This window comes from Netta rufina (genome assembly GCF_964035555.1).
Source record: "Netta rufina genome assembly, chromosome: 3".
NCBI classification, from domain to species: Eukaryota; Metazoa; Chordata; class Aves; order Anseriformes; family Anatidae; genus Netta; species Netta rufina.
This window is the reverse complement of record NC_140125.1, coordinates 100,542,682-100,561,233: the sequence shown is the minus strand read 5'-3', so window position 1 is coordinate 100,561,233 and position 18,552 is coordinate 100,542,682. Positions and strand designations below refer to the sequence as shown.

At 40.0% G+C, this 18,552-nt stretch overlaps 1 protein-coding gene across 2 annotated transcripts in view; it reads left to right on the top strand.

The window, feature by feature from the left end:
• Nucleotides 1-5,914: 5,914 nt before the first annotated feature.
• The window catches only part of FBXO25 (F-box protein 25), a 30,407-nt gene continuing 17,769 nt past the window's right edge, over nucleotides 5,915-18,552 (top strand). For both annotated transcript variants that reach the window (XM_084284979.1, XM_084284978.1), the window contains exons 1-3: nucleotides 5,915-5,950; nucleotides 10,217-10,360; nucleotides 17,238-17,344. In XM_084284979.1, coding sequence (XP_084141105.1) covers nucleotides 10,224-10,360; nucleotides 17,238-17,344 — 244 coding nt within the window. In that variant the 5' untranslated portion in view covers nucleotides 5,915-5,950; nucleotides 10,217-10,223. The remainder of the gene's footprint in view (nucleotides 5,951-10,216; nucleotides 10,361-17,237; nucleotides 17,345-18,552) is intronic.

The following is an 18,552-nucleotide window of genomic DNA, read 5'->3' as shown; positions in this document are numbered from 1 at the left end:
ATACAGTTCATAAGCATTTGCAGTTCTACTAGCTATCTCCTTTAGTTAAGCATTTCTGTAAACACCAATATCATGCTGTAAAACTGTAAAGCAGATTTTTTCTCACCTTTCCTGTTACCTCTGGTAGTTCTCATTCAGTTCCCAGCAGTCAGATTCACCTACAGCACATAGCCCCTTTCATATACTGATTAAGCTTCTCTTTAAAATTAATTAGGTAACTTTGTTCCAATTCTTCCTATGGGAAAGCCTGAGAGAGAGGAAAAGGAAGGAGAACCTCTCTCCTATACAGATTAGATGTCTTCACATTTCTAGATTAATTTTGTATCTATTTTAATTATGATAACATTGTCTTCAGTTTTGATTTGCTTCCTCCTTGAGCTGTATGTCCCTAGCTTTTGCAGCAGCAGACATTTTCTCTTATGAACACATTTGAAACCACTGATCTAAAACTAATTATTGGTTTTATGGATGCAGACAAACACAGAGAAAACAGATAGTAAGCTAACAATACAGTTAGTCCCCTCCTAAAGCTTGTGTGGGCTTTTATGTTTGTATGGGTTTTTGTTGTTGTTGTTTTCTGAGTAAAGGTTTCATATAGAAGGTTGCAAAATCTCTCACCATCTTTCATTAGCACAAAAGCAATGAATCTCACTTTTATAAGTCATTTCTTACTAATTTCTAGAGCTTGAACTACCACAAAAAATATACCCCACACAGCAACTTCCTAAGCTGATTTATTTCCTCTCCTAGTTATCTCGCTTATATAAGCAAAGCTCATATTTTTTGAAAAATGAAAATTTCTCCTCAGAAACTCAGTTTTGATCCAACCTGTCATTGATCAAACAGTGTAATTTCCGGTGGTGTCCCAGTGCTTTCAATCAAAGTTTTGTCTCAAGATATGGTACATGCTGTTTTTTAGATTGTTTCTCTGGACTTTAGCTAAAATTGTGTTCTTCATTGCAACGCTGGAACTTTTATTTCTCCCTCAGTGTTGTTTGCCAGTAAACTGTTAACATTTTTTTTTTTTTCCCAAAAATAATTGCTAGTTTTCAAAACTCATTGCCCTATACTACATACTGTTTCTGCCAATCAAAATGTTTTCACAATCAACTATAGGTTACTATATAATAAAACACCTTTCATATCAACATTTGACATCGACCATTGATTGGTGAATTTCTGCTAAAGAATAATTAATCTTTGAATGTAATTGTCACTAACCTGCTGAAAAATTCCACAAATACGGATTCATTTTTTCACCAAGCTCACATGAGATGTTTCTTATTTACATTCCCTGCATCACGGGGAGCTGAGAACTGAGAGAGATCCCAGGACCAGAGGAAATGGGAAGGCTCCGAGGTGGTGGCAAGGTTCCGTCAGGTCACCAGGTCTGAGGCCAAGCCAGGAAGCCATCCTGGTTCATCAGGTTTTGTGACCAAACCAGGCTGCTCCCAGCCCTGAGCCTCTCTCTGCTGTCCTCAGAGGGAAGGGGGCAGCCCTGTGTTGTGTCACCGCTGAGCTGGTCCTGAGCCCCAGCAGCCAAGCCTCCAGGAAAGGGGACACTCTTATGCATCTCAGCTTCCCCTAATACACCTAAATGTTATTTTCTCATAATGTGGGAGAGTAATAAATGTAAGGAGGGAAGAGCTGCAACACTACCTCTTGCTGTTGGCAGTATTGATGATAAATATTTAGAAGAAAAAAAAGATGCCAGCCACAAAAGAGAGCTCTGAGGAAGTGTATAATACAGTGGAAATCACACATTAAATAATAGTCAGGACAAGGAGGCCTTTGTCCAAGCTTTGCTGCTTTTTTACTAGTTGGAAGCTTTCCTGTAAAATGAAATTATAAGCAACTGACTCACTGGAAAAATTGTAACTGCTTGGATTATGTGTTCTTTTCCAGTTTTGGTTCACCTATGAAAGAGTATGACTTATGTCTTCATTATCATTATAAGCTCTCTTCTGCTGTCTAATCCTTTCATTGTATCTGCATCACTTTCCTCTTGTTAGCATTAAATGTTGCTAAGTAACTGAATCAGTCTGCAGTGCTCTTCGGCATAACTATTCTGTTCTTTAAAATAAGTATAGAGATCACTCAGCAAAATGAAAATGATTCTCCCAAAGGCAAGAAAGCCATTTGCATCTACAGCAACCCTCATTCTCAGACGATTTCTCAGAAAAAAATCTGAATCCATTAAACATGATGCATGTTTCCAAACCATGTGATTCAGGAAACATTAATGCAGATGAAAAATTGCTTCACCTTCTCCATGAGGTTATCCTAGGCCACCCTAAATAACACCATTTATTTTGCTTTTAATCAGGTAGGTCAGCTCTTACAAGCAAAATAACTTAAAATACTCTTGTTGTCTATGAGTACAATCTCATTTAGAGAACTCACCTTTGCCATGGCATATTAGATAGAAATAATAGTTTAAGTAATTTTAATAAGAAAGAAATGGGAGAGACAGACTTTGCCATTTCATTTAGGTCCCTAATTTCATGTTAATGTGACAATGATCTAGAGGCCCTCATCTGTACTACTCATACGGACCTGCTACCAACTCCAGGGTAACCATCCAAGCTGCAAAAATAGAGACCCTCCGAGTTTAATGTAATTCTCATTTTATCTCCCTCTAAAATAATCAAAAGCAATTACAGTCACGCTGCAGACCAGTTTGTTCAATTTCCAGTACAAAAGGTTCAAACTGCTTTAGCATTAAATAAAACATAATAGAGAAGGTCCAGATGAGGTCTGTGGCACTAGAAAAGAAAAATTCACACAAAATTTTATGGAGATTGTCTGAAGCAGAATAGTACCAAAAAATATTAAATTATTCAAGAGTCTGGTTGCTCATTGTTGGTTAGAACTGTCTTAAAAGTTTCCAAGTTTCACTACATTATTTTTGTCTTTGAAATTCCCCCAAAATGAACAACATATTTTCTTTCATACATTTTTAACTTAGACATGTACTACACATATTTAAAAATATATATATATATTTCTCAGTCTTGAACCTGAATACACTTGACATTTTTATAGGTAGGAGCTTGGACTCTACAACCTGATTACACTTGCAATAGAGAGGATGGTATAGCACCATGGGCAATAATCACTACATCTGCTTGTCAAATTAGCCCAAGATTTTGATACTTTGGAAGAAATTCTGTGTGTGATTCTGTGATAGCCATGTATAAACAAAATCTTTAAGTTATAACAACTGATGTTGCACTAAATTAAAAATAAAATAATAAAAAAAAAAATCCACATTGTTACAGCTCCCTCTAATGTATAATTAATATAAATATTCTGAAGCCAGCAGGGGAAATACAATAATTACAGATGGCAACTATGGCTTACAAATGACTCTTCTGCTACTGGTTGTATGTTTCTAAGTTCCTCTAGCCCTCAAAGGCTCTGCACAGCAACAGTGTTCACTGCTTGTCCAATCTTTACCTAAATCCTTCTCTTCTCCATGTTGAAATTGTGTCAAATGGGATCAGAAGGTGCCAGGCTTCTGTATAGCAAAGCTTCCTTCTGCCATTTTCCCGTTCCTAGAATTTCTTTAGAGGTTGCCTCCCCATAGGAGGCAGCCCCACCAAAGCTGCAAGGTAACCATTTTTTACCATACTCATTTTATGGCTGCACTCCATACAACTCCTCAAGAGAAAATGGAGAAAGAACCTACAGACAGAAGGATATTTGCTCCAGTAAGAAGGAATTTTCTAGATTGACATGCAAAAGAGCAAGAAAGATTCTTTCATGGGCTGGGCAAGCAATGTCCCATGTTACTGGCAGAGCAGTATGGCTAAGACATGCATTTATGACAGAATCATTTGGGCCAGTCAAGGAGAGGATGAGTGCAGGTAGACTCAGTTGTCTTGCTGAGGGCTGCCAGCAGCAGCCAGTGATCTCAACAAGAACCTAGGCTAGCAGAAATAAATAAGAGGTTGAGGAAATGAGAGAGGGGTGCTAGCAAGGCTGACAGTTATGAGTGCATGACCCCACAAAAGGCTCGAGACCAACATAAAACTCTCAGCATTGCCTCACATTGGGAAACTCTTTAATGACTGAGTTCACCAAGGTGACAGTCAGGCTGACAGTGTGGACTATGTCCTTTTTCTGTGAGAAGCTGCTGCTTTTGCCATGGCTGTATTTGGCTCAAGATTACAGAGTCTTGAAAAAGACCTGACAAAAAAACCCTGGCTGACATAAGGTCCAGGTCTGTGCTGCTGGTAACGATGACTTCTATGATAGTTCTGGGACTTGACGTTTTTCCTTTGGGCAGTTTTTGAGAAGACAGGTGAGGAGAGACTGTGGGGAGCTATGTATGCCTGGCGTCCTGCGTTCCCTCTCTTGCCCTCTTCCCCTGTACCTGTCACTGCCCCATTCTCACCACTGTCATTTGTCACTGATAGTGTCAGCACGGCACCCATTTTGCTGGTGGAAAGGCAGCATCACTGATACAGGGGTCTGTGAGTATATCTTAATGATGTATATACAAACACATCTGTATGTTCACACATGTATGGTCTCATATTACATACATATATGTATGTATAAGAACTAGCTGTCTGATATGTAGGAATTACATTACGGCCAAATCATTTAACCAGCTAGGGAGCCACTTAGATGAATATCAAAACACCCAGTTTGAATAAAGAGAGACAAATCCTCTCTCCATACAGTAGTTCAATAAGTAAAAGTGACATCCTGAGGACATATTAAAATCAAACTCATCTCACAAAGAACTATTCATATGACTTTTCCAGCTCACAGGCAGAAAGGAAGCCCTTATAAATCATCCCAGTGTGCGCAAAAAAGATGCAAGGGGATTAGGGGATGCTTCCATGTAGGAATAAGTGGCAGCAACCACACTATTGCAATTTTGTCAGTTCTAAACATTCAAAAAATTACAGGTTAACAATTTGTTCTACAGAACAAAATGATTGACATTTATTAAAACACAACTCTGATTTTTTTTTTTTTTTAAAGGGGACATGGAGGCCCTGGAATGTGTGCAGAGAAGGGCTACAAAGCTGGCAAAGGGCCTGAAACATAAGTCCTATAAGGAGCGGCTGAAGGAATTGGGGTTGTTTAGTCTGGGGAAGAGGAAGCTCAGGGAAGACCTTATTGCTCTCTACAACTGCCTGAAAGGAAGGTGTGAGGAGCTGGGGGTCAGCCTCTTCTCGCAGGTAACCAGTGATAGGACCAGAGGGAATGGCCTCAAGTTGTGCCAGGGGAGGTTCAGGTTGGAAATGAGGAGACATTTCTGCTCAGAAAGAGCAGTCAGGCACTGGGATGGGTTGGCCAGGGAGGTGGTGGAGTCACCGTCCCTGGGGGTGTTTAAGGAAAGGTTGGACCTGGTGCTTAGGGACATGGGTTAGTGGGTGACACTGGTGGTAGGGTGATGGACCAGATGATCTGATGAGTCTTTTCCAACCTGTATGATTCTATACCTACTCCACATTCTTAGTGGGAATAATTACTGATTTCTAACTGAGAGCCGAAAACCTCACACAACCCGCAATTCATGACCTAAAGCTTGCTCCCCACATCCCCCGGTCCTTCTTTTAACAAGAAGCCCGGCGTTGGAGGCGCCTCTGCCCAGCTCCACAGAGCGCTAAGGGCACGGAGCTCCCCTGACAGGACGACCGTTGGCGACCGTTGGTGACCGTTCGGTGGCCGTTGGGCCGCCATTACGCGGCCCCGCCCCTTTCCCCCCTCTCCCCCCTCCGACCAAAACATTGACACGTGCACCTCGCTCCCCCCTCCCTTCACGTAACGCGCCGCGGCTGACGTGAAACCCCGCTCCACCAATGGGAAACGGCGCTGCCGGGTAGCAACAAGCGGCGGCAGCCAATCAGCGGGCCGAGGGGGCGGGGCCGCGCTACTTCCGGCAATAGCCCCACGGCCCGGGCCCGGCGGGGAGCGGCGGCGCTGCCAGGTAGGGACCGGGCGGTGCGGGGGGGATTTTTGGGGCCTTTTCGTGCTTTTTTGGGGGCTTTTTGGGGTTTGGGGAAATTTTGGAGGTTCTTCTGAGGGGAAGGAGCGTTTACGGCCGCTGGGGAATGAGGCCTGGGGGCGGCGTGTGGGGGAGCGCCAGGTGGGGTGAGGGGGGCTGAGGGGCCCAGCCGTGGGGGACGGGGTGTGAGCTGAGGGGGGCTGAGGGGGGGGGGGGGGGGGGGGGGGGGAGAGCAGGGAAAAAACACCCTGGGCTGGAGGCTGACCGGCTCCCTGACCCGTGAGTCACAGGGCTGGTAGGGCTGGATCCCGGCAGAACCGGTCACCGCCTCCAGGAGCAGCTTCTGCAGGAGCCTGGGCTGCTGGGCAGGCACTGAGGTGGTCAGGGAGAGGCGGCTGTGCAGGGGGGGAGGCTGGGGAGCAAGAGGAGTCTGGACTGTGCCCGTCTTGTTGGTGGCAGCCTTGCTACTGAGTATCAGGAATGGTTTGGGTCATAATTGTATGTTGCTAAGAATAAAGAAGCATACTCAGAAGACAACTACTGTACAGTCACGGGTTATTAGCGTGTCTTGCTGCTATGCCTTTGCAGTAGTGTTTGCTTTTGCGGTGAGCTGCCTACCTCACAGAAAGCAGCTTTCCTACAGGTGGATGAATGGCTGGAGCAGTCACTGTAATCTCAGGCTGCACTAACCCTGATATAGACAGGTTTCTGTGCTGTTCCTTCCGTGCTTCTTTCTGGTGGCTCTTATCTTCATAATCCATTTTTTATGTGTTCCTTAGGAAAATACATATGATGCAAAGCGTTCTTGTTTCCTTTTTAGGAGAAAGCTGAACCCAGGTGATATATTTTATTAAAGCCCAGTTGTTAGGTAACGACCATAAAATCATGTAGTTTGGAAAAGATCTTCGGAATAGAGTCCAAATGCCAACCTCATCTATTGGGTCCCATTGCTAAGCTGTGTCCAGTTAAGTAAGACCAAATTTCACTCAGTGAAGCTTCCTTCTCTTTTACACAGCATCAGATTGTTTTCTTCACGGTAGTTTTTTTTTTGTGAAAATGAACAGGTTGCTCAGCAGCAAGGACAGAAGTCCTTTTGAGTGTTAAAGAACCCTGTCCCACTGCATTTTCCTCAAAATCGAAGTTTAGGGGGCTCTTCTTTTGTGGTAGTGACAGTTTTAACAATCCGATATTAAATTACTTATTGCTGAAGGTGTGCTCATGGGGTATGTAAACTGCTGAAAAAAAGCTGTGTTCTGAGAAGCCACATGCATGCTTCAATGCAATGCTGTACTGGGAAGCAAATCTTGAGTGCAGGCAGAGCAAAGGCATGAATTTCTATTACACATACCCTGTGATCAGCTACTTCCTGAGGGAGATGTGTAGGAGAGACATTTAGGACACCGTAGTTTCTAAAATGTGGTAATTTCTGAGCAATGATCATTTTACATTTCAGTCCTATAGGATTTTACATTTTACATTTCAGTCCTATAGGAAGCAAAGCAATGAGATTTCCTGGTCCTAGTTGTGTATGTGCTGTTACTAAAAGAATATGTTCTTTAAAAAGAACAGAAAAAAATAATAAACCTATTCTTGAAAAGAATAGGTTTGAGTCCAAGGTACAACTTCTCATGTAATTGTAGAATGAGCTGGGCTGGAAGGGACTGTAAAGATCAACTTGTTCTAACCCCCTGCTGTGGGTACAAGTCACTTCCTGGAGTTGCTACTCATGGGATACGCTCTGAGTTTGTCCAGTAGTGAAAATATATCTTGGACTAAGAATATCTGTTTGGGGAAAAAATTAGGTCAACATGTACAAGCCTCACAGAGTTGCTGACTTTTGGTAATTTTCTACCACAAATTCTTAAGTTAAAGTTTTAATCTGTGAATTTTCTAGTAGTGTTTTCTTGTTGTCTTTTAAAAAGATAACATATTGAACATGCATTTAGAAAAGCTATTCGTATCTCTTTATGAAACTTGTCCGAAGTGCAGTTTTCCAGCATTTCTGTAGCAGACTTTGGGAGTCCATGTGTATATATGTACTTGCTGCTACCACTATTTTGAGGTGCTTAATGTCACTGCTTGCAAGAGGGATGATAGAGAACTTTTATTCTGTTGTTGAAGCCTTGCAGTGAAAGACCATCAGATTTCATTTTAAAGATCTGGAAAGTAGTCTGGTTTAGAGCTTTTAAGTGTTGAGGTGTGTTACTTTCAATGCCTCTGCAGCTCCACAGCAGGAAGTTACACATCCTACTTACACCACTGGCCTGATAGCTTGAAACCACTTATTTCTAAAGTTCAAGGATTTCTAAAGCACACTAAGATTGCTATCCTGTAAATTGTGATTGGCTTTGGGCTTCTGCTACTGCCAGCCGCTGGAACAAAATATTCCAGGCTTTCTGCTGGTGTTTTCAGGAGGCGTTACGTCTATTGTTATTTTTGGAACTTACCCTGTTAACCTGTAACAATGCATGATTCACCTTCATGCAAGTTGTGTCTAAGTGTTTATTTCCTTTCCCAATAATTCTTTATTGATTCATAATATCAAGTATTCTTAAAAATGTTAACTTCTTAAAGTTAGCCCAGTTAGCCTGTAATGTTCTCTATGAATTTGAATTTTCTATAGTTTTTAACTTCTGGGCTAATCAGGTGCATCTATAATAGTGCTTAATTCTTATAGCAAAAATGCTGACTAGAAGTAGCTCGTGAGCTCTGTATCTTTAGACCTGATTCAAAATTGTTTTTAGTCTCTTCCAGTCATTTGTTTTAATTTTCAGGTAAACTCTGCTGATTTTATTGGAAGAAAATATTATTCTGAATATTATTCTGAAATGCACTCATGAGCACTAACTATAAATTCTTGAAAAGATGAGATGTCTTGATTTCAGTCGCAATGAGGCATTCTAAACAACTGTGAGAAAAGTCTGTTGTGAGGCGTATCTCCTGGTAAGCAGTGAAAAGATTAGAAAAACAGATAGGCATGCATAGAGTTTGTGGTGGCTGGAGGAAAGGATGTGGTAAACTTTGGAAATGATTCCTGTCAGATTCAGAGGAAGGCTGGGTAGTGAATAGCAGGGGGACTTTCATCAGTGCTGAAGGCTAGACAGCAAGCTTTGTTTTGTGTGCTATGTTGTAGGATGTTTTAGTCTCATTTTTCTTTTAATTAAATAAAATAAAAATGATGCTCTTGGCTTGTATCTCTTCAGGCTTTTTAGCCTTCAGTGTCTTACCCTGTGCTAATGTGTTGGACAGATGCTGGTCGAGAGTGCAAATGGGTAAATAAATTCGGTGATGTTTAACTGATCTGGTCTAATATTTTTCAACTTGAAGCAATGTTTAGAAAACAGTTGCTTTGAATTAAGCTGTTGGTGTTGCATTAATACAATACAATGTTTCAGATACAATAATGCTTTTTTCCTTGTACAGTCTGCACATGAAACCTCTGGTTAAAACAAAGCAGAATGTATACATGATGAATGGGAAAAAGAGAGGGCAAAAGCTGGCAAGCTTGGATTCTTTAAAGCATAGGGAATTGCTTTCTCCAAATTCTTGGCATTTATGTATTAAAAGTTACTTTCCCTTGTGAAAAAGGGTGACAGAGCACTGTAGAATGATACACCTGTGCTGTCCTGCATGCTGTTGGTAGCAAGTTCAGTAGTGAACTACTGATGTTATGTTGCAGTCTCCATTTGTGTGGGTTATCTAATAGCCTAGCTAGAAAGGTGATCCTCAAAAACAACTGAAAAAGTGTTTGGGGAAGATCCAAATTCCTTTACTGAAACGTAACTGTGTACAGTGTTACACTATCTCAGTGTTTGGAAGGCTTGTAGAAAAATAAGAAGAGTAACACTGATTTGGGCTTACCAGGTTTGAAAAACAGTCTGTTAGTTGAGTCTCAAACTGGTTATCTGCTTACATTCTGTAAGTGCTAATCTGCTCTGCAGTGGTCAGTCTTCCTTGGTTTGGTATCAGCCCTTTCCTGGACCATGGTGATTCTTCTGCTTTTTCGTGAAAGAACTGTGAAACCTACTTTGATCTAATAAATAGCAAAGGACATTTCAGCAGGAATTTTCAGAGGTTAGAGAATCAAAAATGTACTTGGGAAACCATTGAGCCTCTTAAGAGGATATTCTATAGGAAACTTTCTTCCTTTTCCTCATTACATTTTTTTTTTTGAGGTCAAAGAACTGAAATAAGTTTCATAGCTTTTGTTAACAGCTAAATCCTGCACGATCTTCTTGTTGCTTACAGAGAAACCATGCCTTTTTTGGGCCAAGACTGGAGATCCCCTGGATGGAGATGGGTTAAAACAGAAGATGGATGGAAACGATTTGAACCCTTCAGCCCTGCACTTGAGAACAAGAACAATCAGCTTAATGACATCAGTCACGCTGTGTAAGTTCTTAAATAACTCATGCAGAACCACATTTATTACTGATTTCAGAGCAGGTGGGAAGGCAAAGACTGACTTCTTCCATTCAGACCGATTGGGGCTGGTGATCTCTGCATGCATGAGAAGCACACAAATGCAGCCATTGGCTTTGTATGTTTAGGCAGAGACCCCTGTGGAGGCTACCTATCTTTAGGCAACTCGTGGAACAGTGACAACTTTGGGCGGTCAGATCTCACCCTATGTTGTGTGTTATTTTTCATTTTAGTGATAACTGCGAGTTGCAAACACAACAAGCATGTTGGAATGTTACCTGGAAACAAGTGAAACCTTTCTGGTGATTGTTTGATTAGGCCTATTTAGGGTACTTGCTCTAAATGCATGACTAATGGTAGTTTAAGGCAATTCTCTAACATTGTATGATTATATGAGCCTCTGTAGAACGGGTAAGAAACGTACTAGGTAGCTTGGGAGTGAAGCAAAGTAATATTGATGGCAGATGCTCACAGACTGGTGTGATACAAATAGCTTAGTTCAGACAAATTCCTGCTTTGTTTCTTTGCCAAGAAGTAATTCTCAGGGTTAGCATTCTTGTTTATAAATTCCAGCTTAATGTGCTCATAATGAGAGAAGGGAACATTCAGTGTTTGCTGTTAGCCTAGTAAATGATAAAGAAACTGATCTGATTTAGAGGGAATTTACTGGCAAGCCAGGACTTGTTCTACTCATACACCTGTGTTTTCTAAATTTGAAACGAACCTCAAGGGAGTAATCAAGCATTGAAGAATTATTAAGCTTATCTCAAACTACTGTTTTCTTCATGCCTTTACTTCTTGTGCTCATCTGCCACTGATAGTGGTTGTTTTTTTCCCATACAGTCTGGCCACTGTGGATAAGAAAAGCAATGTTTGTCTGCAAGGGTGTTCATAAAGCCTCCAACATAAGTTGCCTTAAATACTTCTGGAAAAATCTCTTCTTCTTTCATGTAGCTTTAATATAGTTGGAAAATGAAATCTAATTTAATTTTGATAGCTACTTGCAGTTACTAAATTATATTTTGTAGGTTGTTTTATGTCACGCTTGCCAAACAATATTCATTAAATGATTGGTTTTGTATCATTTTAAATGAGGACTCACTGTTCTGTTCCTAATTGGATGTTGATTTTTGTCTGTGCATGCACTTACATATGTCTGTATATATAACACAATCTTTTCTCCAGAGAGTGAGGTGAGACTGCATTTATTGCTTCTTCAAGCAAAAATGCTAGATTTTTTTTTCTTAGTGTTGAAAGAACAATTTGTAGTGTTCAAGGGTATTGCTGGTAACAGATTTAAACAAGTCTTGCTTGGAAAGATATGGGAGTCTTAAGTTCAGGATTAAAATAGGAACATTAATTTGAAGTGACTGGCCATGAAATGCTCTGGGTGAAATAAATATTTTTGATATGAGGTGTTGCGTGATCTGAATTTTGCTTCCCAACTTGTCAGAATCCCAAACTTGAGAACTACCCTAGCCTGTAACAGATGCCCTCATCATAGTGATTCCCTGGTTTCCCGTCTTCCGTATTTCCTACTTTGTGCAGCCAAAGCACACCATATTCTGTAGCCCTATTTGTTCTGCTGTGTATTTAAGAATGTGTATTGTCCAAAATTAGACTGCAGAACGTGAGTTGGTACTTGGTGTAGTAGTGCTACTTCAGAGTAATTTCACCACAACTTCAAAGCTTTGGATCTGAGTTCACTTTTTGCTGCTGAACACTGAATGATGTCTAATTGCCTAAAATGCAGAATTCAGGTTGGTAAGGACCTCTACAGGTCATTTGGTTCACACCTCCCAACTCAAAGCAGGACCAGCGGAGATGGCTTGAAGGGCCTTGCCCCCCTGGCCTTTGTTTCCAAGAATGGAGATTCCTTTCCAGCCTCCTGTTCCAACTTCCATTACTTTCACTGTAGTTTTTTATATTACTTTCCTATCTTTTAAATCTAATAGGAATTTCTCTTATTACAGATCATGGCCATTACTGCTTGACTTGTTAATATATACCTCCTCTAATGTTGCAGTCTAGTTCCCTTTTCTTTATACCCTCATAGTAGATACAGGCATGAATCGGGTTTCCTTCTTCCTCACCACCTGCTCTTAATACTGACCAAGCTTGTTCTCCAATGCATCCTCATGTGTTGTTGTGCTCCAACAGTAATTATCTCAGTAACTGCCCACTGGACTTGTTCTAGTACATCAATCTTTATTGTACGAGGGAGTCCAAAAGTAGACAATATTCCAGACATGGTTTCTCAAGTGCCACATGTGATGACCACTTCTGCAGGGTATGGTCTTGCTAATGCAGCCCAGGGTGCCACTGCCTTTGTTCAGCACAAGAGCATGCTGCTGACTGGTGTTCAGCTTATCCAGTAGGACTTCAGCACTTTTTCTGCAAAGCTGTTTTCTGTCTTCTCTGTACCTAGCATATACTTGTGCATGGGGTTCTCTGTCTCGTGTGCAGGACTTCAGTTTGAAATAGAGCAGCATACTGTGTCTTGCTGACTGAGTTCTCTGTACCGTGTTAAACACTAGCTTCCAAATACCTTATGTATACTGAATGGACACCTCAGCTTAGGATATCTGGTGCTGTGATGTAGCACTGAGTAAGAATAAGGCTTTATAGAATGCTTCCTTCCATGTGGAAGAAACATACAGTAAACAGTATATATGTATGTATCTGTCTCTTAAGATGTCATTTGAATAGGGATGGTGGTGTATGCCAGTCCAGCTGTTCTAATAGGATTTTATTTTATTAATTAAATGTGCTGTTTTTTTCACCAAAATACTCTGTAGAAGTTTATGCAGCGGTAGTAATAGTACTTGAGTATTCTATTCCAGTTAGAGCAGTTTTCCTTCAAAAATAAATAAATTCAAGCTATGTAGTTGGCTTAAACCCTGTTTATTATTGCTTGTATTCTCTTCTGTGAGAGAAAGCGTGGATAGAGTTAATTGCCAAACTGTGTTCTATCTCTTCAAATACCTCCTGTGCAGAAGTTAAAAAGTTCTACTTACCAGCAGATTCAGAAAAAGCTTCCAGGCATGTAAGTATCTCTTACAAATTTAAGACAAATGTTTTCAGTAAAACAGAACTTTTCATCTTGTTCAATTAGTCATCCGGTGCTTTGGTGAATCCAGCTGAGGAATTAGTCAAAAGCAGTGAACATAACGATGCTTGAACAAACATAACTTGTTATGCAGGGCTGATATAAATGATTGGGGATAATGCTCAAATGTTACACTTCAAATTAGTTCTGTTTATGAAACCTGATATGGAAAAAGTGAGACCCCCCGTTTTGTAGCTCTCATTTAGATAAGTAATGATATTGTTTAGGTGAAGAGAGTATTGTATTCATGGTATATGGTGGTGGGAAATGTGGCAGAGTCAGAGCTCGTTCTACCTGGAGGAAGCATGTGGGCTGAATGTTGGCCGCAGCTATCTGCAGTTTGTACCTATAAATTCTAGTACAGCTGTGTGTTTCCAGTGCCATATCACTGTGTCCTTGAAGCTTGGTAGGGAGTGAAAAACACAGCCTTACAGAATTGTATTTAAATTCCTCTGAAGAGTAAAGCCCTCTTACATTTTCCTTTTGAGGTACAAGAAAGCGAATCCCTATGACAAGACTTCCATAACTATGCTATGCCTTTTTGTGTGTCAGGTCCATATGAACTACCCAGGATGGCAGGCCAGTCATTCGTCTGTAGTCTCATTCACAAAAGTGCTATTAATTCTGGATAGGAGTCCTCAGATTTGAATCTAATCTTAGATAATTTTGGCATTTGACAAATGTGTTGTAACACTGTTTGGTGCAGGCACTTAACTCAGGATTTTCTATATGTGGTCAAGCTGTAAATGGCTTTGAGTGTCACCTGGAGGAACACTTAGTGTCCCTCTGTAGGTAATTGTGTGATGTTCATGAATTTCTTCGTCCACAAGAAAAGTAGATGAAGAACGGTCAGTTTGGATAGTCCTGTCAAGCCTTCCAGCACTTTAACTGTCATGCCCAAAAGGTTATTTAAATACACCATTATGAAACTGCTGTTTTGAAAGAGCTGAAATTCTCACATGCTTTATTATTTATGTAGGGTATTGTAATCTTAAAGCATCTCTAGGACACCAGATGCTTTGCTTTTAGAAGCTATAGAACGAATTTTGTGAAAGAGCTTCATCAAGACAAGAATATAAGAGTAGCTGTAAACTGGCAGTAGTACGTATGTATTTAGATCCTTTCAGGTGCACTCAGACCTCATATGTGCTATAACAGTAAAAACATTCAAGTCATCTGTTATGCCATATGGCTCGTGTAGCACTTGATTCAGTTTCTTCTGTCTTAGCGTAACTGTAGTGTGGTGGCTGGGGAGGCAGGAGATGTTCTTAGTGAAGTGGCTTTGCTGATCAGCCAGCTCTTCAGACTTCTTAATGGAATTTTAAAAGTTGCTGGGGGTGTACCTGTAATTACCTTGTTCTTCCTAATAGCTGTGTGACCCTTGCTTTCTTTCTCAGTAAGACTGGAAACATGTGAACGCCTTAAAGTTCATCAAAAATGGTGCTGATAGTACAGGTACATACCTTCCCCAAGCAGGGAAGGTCTCTGTGTGGAGTACAGAGACCATAAGAAGATGAAGCCTCATATGAGAAAATCCTCAGATTGTCAAATTTTCTTGCTAAAATGACATGAATTCCCAGAATGTCTCAAGTGGATTTGGAAGTCAGACTAACATGCTCGAAATAGCTCTCTGTGATTCCTTGTGTTAATTAACTGTCCTCCTTAGGCTGCCTTGCTTTTGTGCCTGGTACTCGAGGAAGTGTGTATCTGAGGGACTGGGAGGGGGAGAGCAGGCTATAAATAACTTCAGATACTTTAACTGCTCTGTGCCGCTTTCTAAGGAATCTTTCTCTCCAGGAACAAAGGAAGGAACCAGATTAACCTTCCTGTTCTGAAGCTGGCCTTCAGCAGTGCTGCCTGCCCTGCTTTGCTCGTTGCAAAATGGGAGTGGGTGTGTTTCTGTTCTGACTGTTAGGTTGTATAATATCCTGTATCTTTGTAGCCTTGTATCTGTTGCTAGGATCATAAAGCCAGAAGCTTTACTGGGGGACTGAGCTCTATTTCTGATTCTGTAACAATTTTTCACGTGGTGTGTTGATATGGTCAATACACTAAAGCATAATTAATTGTTCTAGTGACTTTAAAAGGATTTCCTTCATGATGGGGGGTAGGAACTGGTATAGCATGATATAATTCAAGTAACTTGTCAGTGCTGATGTTTCACTTCCATCAGTTGCCAGTGCCTTTTCTCTGAACTCTTTTTCGTGTTGGACTAGATGTGATGTTTGGCAATATTGCATAGAATATTGAAATTGTAAAGTCTATCCTATGGTTTAAAAATGTCAAGGCATGAACCAAGGCCCTCACCTTGGATTGAGTTCTACCTGAACACAGGTGGACATTTTTTTTTTTTTCGGGGTTTAAACTAAAGATTAAAAACAAATTCCTATTTTTGAGTGTTCTAAACTTATGTGTCTTCAAGCTGAGCTAGTCTTTAGTGATTAGAGCAATTACATAAAAAGCTTTTTGTACAGTGGTGTTTAGTCATCATCCTTAAAAGATGATTCAGGCCTGAAAATTTTTAAATTTATTAAATAGTAGGAGTAGACTAATATGATTTGGGTTCTTTTGCCATTTAATGCTGAAGTGCGGGTTATTTTTGAATGAACCAGTGATCTTCATTTTTCATGTTCAGATTTTGCTGGTGCAATTTGAAGTTCAAACTGACGTTGACAAATAGATTTGGCTGGCAAATTCAGATTTTTAAAAATGAATGGGTAGAGTATTCTGTACAGCTTTCATTTTCTTAAAAAAAAAAAAAAAAAAAAAAGATGACTATAAAAATGACTATAAAACAGTCTTATAGTTAAGCTTCACTGGATTACTTCCTTGGTTACTGTAGTTATCTGTACAATATTATTACCTTAATATGAATGATCTCTAACCTGTACTAGAAAAAATACATATTCATTACCTCTATTGCTTTTGCTTAGAATTATCCATAAAAATGGAAAGGAGAATCTTCGTTGTGTAGACTTGCATAGTGCAGGTAAGGTTTTTAATGTATAAGCACTTTAGAAAGTTTACTCAACAAACTTTAATAGCATGTCCATATGCTTGTATATAGTGTGTGTATATACTATATACATTAACTCAGTATAGGTGGTCTTTGTCAGGCTACATAATTCACTGTCAGAAGTGACAAAGGTACAGTTGATCCTTCTTGGGAAGGATGGAGGTGACTACATGGTTCTTGATGCACTACAAGTGGTAGAACAGTATGGCAATACCTAAATTATATACAGTGTTGTGATTTGTGCTTTTATTGAGACTTTCTTCATTTGCCCCAAAGTTGACTGTGAGGGGATAAGAGATGCCTTTTGCTCGCTTTCTGCCTGAGAGTGGTAACTCTGACTTCACCAGTATGCTGCGGTTTCATAAGGCTTGGTCTGTTTTGGGTAGTGACTTTAGTATTCTAGAACACTGCAGACTGTCAATTGTCCAGCTAGTACAGCCACCTCAGTAATCCTTCTTAAATGTCACTAATGACTTACAAGATAGCTATTAAGAAGATACTTGTATGCACTTAATCACTTTGATACCAAATTCAGCACCACTAGGAAGAGAAGAGCAAGGCAGCTTCTCTCAAGATGTGTTGCTGTAGACCTTCAGGTAGACAAGCATTATTTAAATACATGATTTTTATTGCAGCTGGCAGACTTCTAAATGTAGAGAACTATAAGCTATGTGCAGCTTAATTAGAACAGCAATGATTAAATATTTATGTCTCTATTTCAGCATTTTAACTGGTGATGAAGATGAAGATATATACACTACAGAAGATTGTGAATTTGCAGCCAAGAAAAGGAAGAAAGACCACTGTAGGAATAACACAAATTCACAATGTAAGGCTGGGTTATTTTCATTTGATTTGGAAGATTGTTGTAGGTTCAGGAAAAAAAAAAAATAACCATTTGTATATGTGTATCTAGAGAGTAGCCTTTTAAGTTATGTCTACTTCTGTACTGACAAGTTCTGGTGTCAGAAGTGATGTATCTTAATTGGACTGTGGCATTGATCACCTACTGTGGGATTTAGAGATCCAAAGGTAATTCATTTAAGAATAACAATTCCTGAATAATAATTACCTTCTGATACAAACTGCTGTTTTGCTTTGTGCACTTGTTTTAGATGAAATTCTTGATGCTTAGGGCAGTCAGTCTCTGTTTATCAAAGCAGCAGTTCTATTTCTGACTAATTCAAATTCTCATAACACAAATAGCTCTAGAATTGGTTCAGAACTAAATATCGTTTGGTGTAATACATAGAGCTCTTGGTAAAGACTTTATTGAATTTCTTGAAGTTTGTCTGTTGAAATATCAAAGCCACTTTTGTCTTTTTCTTTTTTAAAAGGACCTGTTTTAGACTCCAAGTGTGAGTGATAGCAAAATTTCGTGAAGCACAGAATTTGAGTAGGTAGAAGTAAGCAAGTTGATAGCAAATCTGGGGGGTTTCCCCATTGATCTTGAGATTATGTTCATTATTTTGTACCTTCCTAAAATTGTAACAGAGTCTTAGATAGACAAATCTGTAAGCATCCTCAGGGTTGTGTGGGTTTAATGTATTCTGGAAGATTCAAGTGGTTATATGTATGAGCACATTAATTGGACAACACATCCAGACTTCTGCAAGCTGAATGTCTGTGTAAATTGCCATTATGGGTCTTGCTTGTGCAGGATTCTGCAACTACTTGGAGCAAGTGGATGCAGATCAAACACATTTACAGAAGCAAATCCTTTTTTTAAAACGTAGAGCCTTCAGGAACAAAAACTTTGCATGTTTCTGTATCTCCTGTGCTAAGAAGCCCTGTGAACCAAAAAGTATCAGGACTTTTCGGAGAAATTGACTGCTGTTGGTACACAGTCAACAAATATTGTGCTACATCTGCCCACTGTGTCCCAGCTCCTGTGTTTAGTTCATAAAGTTTAACTTTTGGTGTGCTTTTTAAAGTACACAACCTCTGAAACTTTGTAGTCATTCTCTTCGGCTTTAATAAGCTTCCTTCACCAGAACTGTTACATTCTCTCTCCACTCACAAAGCATTTTGAGAATG